Source organism: Siphateles boraxobius, unplaced genomic scaffold, assembly GCF_051911475.1.
Source record: "Siphateles boraxobius isolate OS27281-9 unplaced genomic scaffold, OSU_SipBor_1 13, whole genome shotgun sequence".
Taxonomy (NCBI): Eukaryota; Metazoa; Chordata; class Actinopteri; order Cypriniformes; family Leuciscidae; genus Siphateles; species Siphateles boraxobius.
Window position 1 is genome coordinate 415,189 of NW_027508733.1, and position 9,812 is coordinate 425,000.

The following is a 9,812-nucleotide window of genomic DNA, read 5'->3' on the forward strand; positions in this document are numbered from 1 at the left end:
TGTCTACTTTCTATGTTTAACAGCTCTAATAGTGTATTAGACAGGACTGTTAGGCAGATCATAAACTAATGAACACGGAGAATGTGAGCACTGTGAGCTCAGTCGTTCTCAGCGCCGTCAAAATAAAAGTCTCAACAACAACAAGCGTGTCTCACGTCACTCAGAGTTACTACTGGCGCTGCGAACGCAACCAGGAAAACGTTCCTAAGCGAACCATTAGTTCTCGGGTCTCGTTCCTAGAACTATCCGGTGAGAAAGACCCTTATGTGTCACTGACCCAGTACAGAACATCGGTCCAGCCCTGAGTGGTGATGCACTGGTAAACAGTGAGCATGGAGAAGCCCAGATTGTCAAAGTGGGTGATGCCGTCATTGGGCCCGGGCCATCCGCCACGGCACTCGGTTCCGTTAAGAGGGCAACGTCTGCCGTTACCAGCCTGAGCGCACGGAGCCGCACACTCGCCGTCCCCCGTGGCAATGATATCTGTGACACAACGGATCTCAGATCATGGATCAAATTTGCATTTATTGAAGGAAACACCAGTGCTTGCATGATGGCAAAAGGACAACATTTAGGTAAGTTTTGATGTTGGTTCTATGCAGTGTTGGGGATAACTGCTTACAAGTAACTTGAGTTATGTAATCAGATTACTTTTTCAATTTACAACAAAATATCTAAGTTACTTTTTCAAATAAATATAAGCATTTACTCATCTCACTTGCACAAAAACATTCAGTATTCCTCAAAATGAATAAAAACAGTAAAATGCAATCTCAGAATTTTGCGCAAAACTTTTATAATTAACTAATAAATTACACATACTTTATGTGTTTATTCTCACTTTATTAACCATTGTCTTTGCTGCTGACTTCAATTATCTAATTCAACAATACAAGCAAAAATTACTTTAGATTTAGAAATAAGAGTGTCGATGTCGAACTTCCTTCTGTTTCCTATTGTTCTTTAATCCAGAATAACAGCAGCTGAAAGGTTTGTTTGAGCGGCGCCCCCTAATGTACAGGAGTAAATATGCATTTCCTTTTTCATGCATTTCACTTTTGGTGTGAAAGGGCCTTAACATTTGCCAAAAATAAAACTTTTTTGTTGTTATTAAAAAACAAACAAGCCCAGCCCAGGTGAGAAAAAGTAACGCAAATGTAATGTTGCGCATTCATTTTCATAAAAAGTAACTAAGTAGTATTATTAATGCAATATTAATGCTTTACTTGTAAAAGTAACTTTCCCCAACACTGGTTATATACAAGTTCACTACATCTAACTTGCATCATGTCTAACCTGTGCCAGTGTGGTAACATGTTTTATGCATTTTGCATTTGAAAAGCTCCAGGCCTATGATGGCATAGATGGTGACCATGAAGAAGACCAGCAGAGAGATGTGGAACAGGGGCAGCATGGACTTGAGAATGGAGCTCATCACCACCTGCAGGCCTGGAGGAGACATTACACTTTAACCAGCCAACTCTAAACATTAGAAAGGTGAGCAGAAGGTGGTGTTGTCACTTACTGGGGACACCAGAGACGAGCCTCAGGGGCCGAAGGACTCTAAACGCTCGGAGGGCTTTCATGTCAAAACCACCTTTCTGCTCCACTGGCGCCTCGACGCCGCTGATGTTATTGATGAAGTCCACCACGACTGTGAACAGCCTGAGGGACGGCACACAGTAGTGTTTGTGTACTTTGGGTGTTTCTGGCCATATTCAGGGAGTGTGTGTGTGTGTGTGTGTGTGTGTGTGTGTGTGTGTGTGTGTGTGTGTGTGTGTGTGTGTGTGTGTGTGTGTGTGTGTGAGATGAGTAGGTTTAGGGGTCGGGTGTGTTTGTGTGTATGATGGGTAGGTTTAGGGTTAGTGTGTGTGTGTCTTACCCCATTGTTACAATGACAAAATCTAATATATTCCAGCAGTTCCGTAAATAAGCATCGGCATGAAAGAGTAATCCATACGCCACGATCTTCAGGAAGCATTCCATAGTGAATATGATGAGGAAAATGTACTCCAGACTCTCCTGTGAACGTACACACACAACACACACAACACACAGATGAAGGAGCTGTCAGCACTTCAGCAGAACCAGCTGACTCCAGGTGTTTGCTGTCAATGCTTGCTTTTACACTTCATAACTCTTTTGTTTTGACTTTGAATATCTGTCATGACGTGTCTTTTTATATTCTTGCAACTTACACACGTTGTGTTTGGTGGGAACGTGGCAAAGAATTGCTACAGCCTGACACTTTCCTCCGGTTTCAGTCAAGGCATTTTGAAAACGACCCAGACCCAGACGCTGAGAATTTCATAACCAACATGGCACCTAATGTTAGCTTGAAGGAGACACTATTTGTTTCTACTGACATTTAGATAGATAGATAGATAGATAGATAGATAGATAGATAGATAGATAGATAGATAGATAGATAGATAGATAGATAGATTGTTTGAAGCTTCAAAACAAAACTAGATGCAATTTTATTATCATCCAAATGCTTTGATGTTGACCTGATTGCAAAAAACAATCTGACTAATTGTATTACAAACCACAAAGTCTTTCAGATAACACTGCAGTGATGAGAGAGCTCTGGGAGTGTGTGAGAGAGCTCATAGTTGGAGTTTGTGTCTAATTTTAAAACGTCCACACATGCAGGCGTCCCATCGGTATGCGGTCACAGCACCTGCTTCTTTCAGTCACCTGAGTCAAGGTCACATACGCTCACATGGGTTTAGTGAGATGAATATCAGGCTTTAGGTGTCAGCCATTCTGCCAGAAGATAGACTTTAACTAGCCACTTGTTCATTTAGGATATAGTTCAATCTTTCATAAGAATACAATAAAATATATACACATGGAAACATTTAAATCACCCTATTGTCTACAGTGGGTGGAGTCTGTGTCTGTGAAGACTTAGTTGAGACGTGTCTTAAGGTGGAGTTCACAGGTATTGGGATTTATATATAGAGGAGTTTATGAGGGCGGGGTCTATAGGTTGTCTTAGGTGTCTTAAGGTGGAGTCCACAGGTATTGGGGAGTGGTTTATATGTAGAGGAGTGTATGAGGGCGGGGTCTATAGGTTGTCTTAGGTGTCTTTAGGTGGAGTCAACAGTTTTTGGGAGGGGTTTATATGTAGAGGAGTGTATGAGGGCGGGGTCTATAGGTTGTCTTAGGTGTCTTAAGGTGGAGTCTACAGCTATTGGGAGCGGTTTATATGTAGAGGAGTGTATGAGGGCGGGGTCTATAGGTTGTCTTAGGTGTCTTAAGGTGGAGTCTACAGGTATTGGGTAGGGGTTTATATGTAGAGGAGTGTATGAGGGCCGGGTCTATAGGGTGTCTTAGGTGTCTTGAGGTGGAGTCAACAGGTATCGGTAGGGGTTTATATGTAGAGGAGTGTATGAGGGCGTGGTCTATAGGGTGTCTTAGGTGTCTTTAGGTGGAGTCAACAGGTATCGGGAGGGGTTTATATGTAGAGGAGTGTATAAGGGCCGGGTCTATAGGGTGTCTTAGGTGTCTTGAGGTGGAGTCAACAGGTATCGGTAGGGGTTTATATGTAGAGGAGTGTATGAGGGCGGGGTCTATAAGGAGTCTTAAGGTGGAGTCAACAGATATCGGGAGGGGTTTATTTGTAGAGGAGTGTATGAGGGCGGGGTCTATAGGTTGTCTTAGGTGTCTTAAGGTGGAGTCTACAGGTATCAGTAGGGGTTTATATGTAGAGGAGTGTATGAGGGCAGGGCCTATAGATTGTCTTGGGTGTCTTAAGGTGGAGTCCACAGGTATTGGGGAGGGGTTTATATGTAGAGGAGTGTATGAGGGCAGGGTCTAATAGGTTGCTTAGGTATCTTAAGGTGGAGTCTACTGGTATTGGGAGGGGTTTATATGTAGAGGAGTGTATGAGGGCAGAGTCTATAGGTTGGCTTAGGTGTCTTAAGGTGGATTCTACAGGTATCGGGAAGGGTTTATATGTAGAGGAGTGTATGAGGGCGTGTTCTATAGGGTGTCTTAGGTTTCTTAAGGTGGAGTCAACAGGTATCGGGAGGGGTTTATATGTAGAGGTGTGTATAAGGGCCGGGTCTATAGGGTGTCTTAGGTGTCTTGAGGTGGAGTCAACAGGTATTGGGAGGGGTTTATATGTAGAGGAGTGTATGAGGGCAGGGTCTAATAGGTTGCTTAGGTGTCTTAAGGGGGAGTCTACTGGTATTGGGAGGGGTTTATATGTAGAGGAGTGTATGAAGGCGGGGTCTATAGGTTGTTTTAGGTGTCCTAAGGTGGAGTCTACAGGTATTGGGAGGGGTTTATATGTAGAGGAGTGTATGAGGGTAGGGTCTATATGTTGTCTTAGGTGTCTTTAGGTGGAGTCTACAGGTATTGGGAGGGGTTTATATGTAGAGGAGTGTATGAGGGCAGAGTCTATAGGTTGTCTTAGGTGTCTTTAGGTGGAGTCTACAGGTATTGGGAGGGGTTTATATGTAGAGGAGTGTATGAGGGCGGGGTCTAAAGGTTGTCTTAGGCGTCTTAAGGTGGAGTCCACATGTATCGGGAGGGGTTTATATGTAGAGGAGTGTATGAGGGCAGAGTCTATAGGTTGGCTTAGGTGTCTTAAGGTGGAGTCTACAGGTATTGGGAGGGGTTTATATGTAGAGGAGTGTATGGGGGTGGGGTCTATAGGGTGTCTTAGGTGTCTTAAGGTGGAGTCTACATGTATCGGGAAGGGTTTATATGTAGAGTAGTGTATGAGGGCGTGGTCAATAGGGTGTCTTAGGTGTCTTAAGGTGGAGTCAACAGGTATCGGGAGGGGTTTATATGTAGAGGTGTGTACAAGGGCCGGGTCTATAGGGTGTCTTGAGGTGGAGTCAACAGTTATCGGGAGGGGTTTATATGTAGAGGAGTGTATGAGGGCGGGGTCTATAAGGTGTCTTAAGGTGGAGTCAACAGATATCGGGAGGGGTTTATATGTAGAGGAGTGTATGAGGGCGGGGTCTATAGGTTGTCTTAGGTGTCTTAAGGTGGAGTCTACAGGTATCAGTAGGGGTTTATATGTAGAGGAGTGTATGAGGGCAGGGTCTATAGATTGTCTTGGTTGTCTTAAGTCGGAGACCACAGGTATTGGGGAGGGGTTTATATGTAGAGGAGTGTATGAGGGCAGGGTCTAATAGGTTGCTTAGGTGTCTTAAGGTGGAGTCTACTGGTATTGGGAGGGGTTTATATGTAGAGGAGTGTATGAAGGCGGGGTCTATAGGTTGTCTTAGGTGTCTTAAGGTGGAGTCTACAGGTAATGGGAGGGGTTCATATGTAGAGGAGTGTATGAGGGCAGGGTCTATAGGTTGTCTTAGGTGTCTTTAGGTGGAGTCTACAGGTATTGGGAGGGGTTTATATGTAGAGGAGTGTATGAGGGCAGAGTCTATAGGTTGTCTTAGGTGTCTTAAGGTGGAGTCTACAGGTATTGGGAGGGGTTTATATGTAGAGGAGTGTATGAGGGCAGAGTCTATAGGTTGTCTTGGGTGTCTTAAGGTGGAGTCTACAGGTATTGGGAGGGGTTTATATGTAGAGGAGTGTATGAGTGCGGGGTCTATAGGGTTTCTTAGGTGTCTTAAGGTGGAGTTTTGTGTGGTTGTGTGTAAGAGAGAGACTCACTAGGTTGCTGTTGGTGTTATTCGTATCTTCCTCAGGCATTGGCATGAAAACGGCCAGCGCTACACAGTTTGCAAAGATGGTGAGGAGGATGATGATTTCAAACGGTCTGAGAGACACGTTCAGGAAAATAAACCAGCTTCCTCTTAAAGTGAGAGATATATTCCTGCAGTGATGCACATTATAATAATGTGTGTTGTACCATAGTGGTCTACATGGCGTCTCAGTGTGTTGTTGTGTGTGCGCTAGCATTCTCTGAGCTTAGCATGTCTGTATTTAGTGAGCTGGAGGATAGAACAGCTGTTCTCTCAGAATATCAGAGCGCTGTGCTGAAACACTGACATTTACACACACACTCATGACTAAATCAGCTCATTAACGGTCTGTCATCTCATAGTTGCTTCCTGTGTTCGAACACTTTCTGTTGACTCTATATTTGCCGCCTCTAGTAATGTATGCTTGTTTACTCCTATGCAGCAATGAGATAAAACGAAGAGTAAATTAAGATGTTTGTTTAGTATGTTACAATATGTCAGCAAATAGTCTAATTAAGGTTGATGTTGAACTGAAACATAACTGAGAAATCATTAAAACCGCTGAAACATTGAAGACATTTGTAATTTTTTTATATCATTTATTTTTATAGAATTTTTGCTGCTTAATATTTTTGTGGAAACTGATAAACTACCATTAAAATATTTGGGGTAAGTTAATTTTTTTTAAAATTATTAATACTTCTATTCTGCAAAGACACATTTAATTAATCAAAAGTGACATTTATAATGTTACAAAATTTCTATTTAAAATAAATGCTTTCGATTTATCAAAGAATCCTGAAAATAAAAATATACCACGATTTCCATAAAAATAAGCAGCGGCACATTTTACTTCACCATTGATAATAATCAGAAATGTTTTAAATCATCATATTTGAATGATCATGTGACACGGAAGACTGGAGTAACGATGCTGAAAATGACTTTTACATACTTTAACAACATGCATTAAATTGACTGACACGTTTAGTGACTCGTTATTGTAATTTAAAACATTTTTTGATTTGTTAAAGGATACTTCCACTCTACAATGTTGATGCAGGCCTTGCGGAAGGGGTTCTTCAGCGTGAGGAAGAGGAGGGATCGTGCGGGCCGGGGGTTTCCACCTGTGGCCTGGAGCTTCTTGAGCTTCTCTCTCTGCTTCCTCTTCAGCGTCTCTTCATCCATGATGAAGGAGGTCATGGCTGTTTCGCCACCGCCCTCCATGATCCGATCGGAAGCAGAGCAGGAGGCGCAGGGACGCTGGAGATCAGGAACTCTGGAGATCAGGAACGCTGGAGATCAGGAACTCTTGAGATCAGGAACTCTGGAGATCAGGAACACTGGAGATCAGGAACACTGGAGATCAGGAACTCTGGAGATCAGGAACTCTGGAGATCAGGAACTCTGGAGATCAGGAACGCTGGAGATCAGGAACTCTGGAGATCAGGAACACTGGAGATCAGGTACTCGGCTCAATACTTCAGTGTCTTCTCGGGACTCACAAATGAAGGTGTCCCCACCATCCGCTCTCTCTCTGAATCTGTTTCTCTCACTGTCTCTCTCTGCTCTTGTGTGGTTATTACTGCAGCTGTTTGACTTAAAAAATAAATATAGACAATGCGTGTCACTCATATGCGTGCGTGTGTGTGTGTGTGTGTGTGTGTGTTAGGAGAACAGAGCATGACACAGTTATGGTCTCTGAGATATACATAAAGAGGCAGGACATAAACAGTCATAACTTTGGAATGTTCCCATTGGCTTTTTCTGTTTGGGCTTTGTGACATCACTGAGCTGGCAAACCAATCAGCACATAGATAAATCACTGCGAAATTTGGTGTCACAGTTTTTTTGTGATTGTCCCATTGATTATTGGGTGATAGAGCATTTTCTTCCTATGCTCCGAAGCTTTGGAATTCTCTCCAGGGAAGCAAATACATTAGTGACTTTTAAATCTCTTCTCAAAACTTTTTATTTTTTTGAGTATTTTTGTATTTAAAGTGTGTAATTTTCTCTGTTGTTATGTTTACCTGTAAAGCGCTTTGAGAAAGCAACTTTTAAAGGCTATATAAAATCAATTTATTATTATTATTATTATTATAATGTCTCAACAGTGTAAATGGGTGAATCTCATAAACTGTCAAAACGTCCTATTTCATAATTATTATTATTACAAAATATTTATATATGGTTTATTCATTTTAATAATAATACATACATACCATACATATACACACACACACACACACACATATATATATATATATATATTTAAACATTTAAAATATAGATATATTAATATTCATGTATAATTTAAAATATATATATTATTTAAATTCTTTAGTTTTTAGTTTCTAAAAGTTTTTAAGATCACAGTGTCATACATGTGCCAATGAACAGACATAAAACCTCAACAACGAAACCTGGAGAACAAAAAGTCAAAACCGTCTCATTCCAAGTATAATTTAAGGTTTATTTGAATTTAGGAAGTTTAAAATCACAGTACACATAATCACAGAGGGATTGCAGAAAGTTCAAGGTCAAAAACTGGCCGTCTTGTAGGTTTCAAGGCTTTTTTGGGCGTTGTGACCCCTGTGCCCCCGTGTCCCAGTCTGCAAAACACACTCTCAATGGGAGACTTCACACAAGCAACCTCCAAAACATTTAACTCATTTAATGTTCATTGGGAAAGTGAGAGATGAAGCCATGTTGATGACCTGAGTCTGTGGTGGAGTAGTGTGTCTGATGTGAAACTCGAGGTCGGGGACCAAATCTGTTCTGTGGGGTTGCGGACTGGACCGATTCCTTTCCTAGGAAAGGTTTTAGGGAATTATCGAATCTACTGGAGACATTGAATAGATTACTCTGGCGCATCAACATGGGAAAATCTCACAGTAAAACAAGCAGCTGTGAAAAATATGTTTTGCCAGAGGAGAAGTTTATCTTTGTATCATCTTTTTACTCTTTTCAATTTCATCTTTATATCTCTTTTAATGCCTTTTTTAATTTTCCTTGCTTTTATTTTGTGATTATTTTAATTCATTTCTGTGTAAAGCACTTTGAATCACCATAGTGTATGAAATGTGCTATATAAATAAACTGGTCTAACTCATTTATCTAATTTTTAAAGATTTCATTGGTTTATTAAAGGCCAGTCTTAATGACGTCTGACACTTTTTTTTTTAATGTCTCGTTTTGAATAAGAAATTGTCGATTTGCATCTATAGTGGCTTTCACACCGGAGGATCCTTCTCAAAGTTGCTAGAACTATTGGCGGGAGTTCCCGGATGTTGGCGTGTTCGCACCGCAGGAACTAGGAACGATTTTAGTTCTAGGAACTCCTTTTGGAGGAACTAATTTACTCCTACTTCAGAGTCGGTCTAAACCAGCGCTATAGGAACTATCCGTGACGTTACTGTTCCTGATTGGCCGAACACACGCCAAACACCAGCACCCGACATTTTTAAAAACCATGGTGTAAACACACAGATTATAGCCTATATATTTACTCCACAAACATGTAAAACAGTGATAGATGAAGCTCTTAATCTTTACGCTGAGGAGAAAATCAAACGCAACTTTGAGGAGACCAAGAGAAACACGATTATGTATTTCTGCTCAGCAACACTGAACATCAAACACACGCATACTCTAATAACTTTATTACTGTCTACTTTCTATGTTTAACAGCTCTAATAGTGTATTAGACAGGACTGTTAGACAGATCATAAACTAATGAACACGGAGAATGTGAGCGCTGTGTGTTCAGTCGTTCTCAGCGCCGTCAAAATAAAAGTCTCAACAACAACAAGTGTGTCTTACGTCACTCAGAGTTCCTACTGGCGCTGCGAACGCAACCAGGAAAACGTTCCTAAGCGAATCATTAGTTCACTGGGATCCACCCTAGTGGCGAGTTTGTATAAGTACCCAGTGCAAAAGCCCCTATTGAAATGAATGCTAATATTTGAGAATCACAAAGTTGGTACATGATAAAAGTCGCTAGGATACAATGTTTCCTGAACGTCTTTAACTCCCAACCGACTCCTCAGAAGACGATTCGGAAATGGAAAGTGGCGACGCCGTTGCGTTCTCCTCTGCGCTGCCCGCGCTCTCCACCAGTTCCTGTAGGTATTTGATGTAGCGGAT

At 41.6% G+C, this 9,812-nt stretch overlaps 1 protein-coding gene across 1 annotated transcript in view; it reads right to left on the minus strand.

Annotated features, from left to right (window-relative positions):
* Positions 1 to 7,348, minus strand: part of cacna1sa (calcium channel, voltage-dependent, L type, alpha 1S subunit, a) — a 40,295-nt gene extending 32,947 nt beyond the window's left edge. The window contains exons 1-6 of the mRNA XM_077225827.1: positions 6,706 to 7,348; positions 5,635 to 5,740; positions 1,883 to 2,022; positions 1,526 to 1,665; positions 1,297 to 1,449; positions 278 to 483 (exon numbers count right to left, since the gene is read on the minus strand). Coding sequence (XP_077081942.1) covers positions 278 to 483; positions 1,297 to 1,449; positions 1,526 to 1,665; positions 1,883 to 2,022; positions 5,635 to 5,740; positions 6,706 to 6,893 — 933 coding nt within the window. The 5' untranslated portion in view covers positions 6,894 to 7,348. The remainder of the gene's footprint in view (positions 1 to 277; positions 484 to 1,296; positions 1,450 to 1,525; positions 1,666 to 1,882; positions 2,023 to 5,634; positions 5,741 to 6,705) is intronic.
* Between the last annotated feature and the right edge of the window lie 2,464 nt (positions 7,349 to 9,812).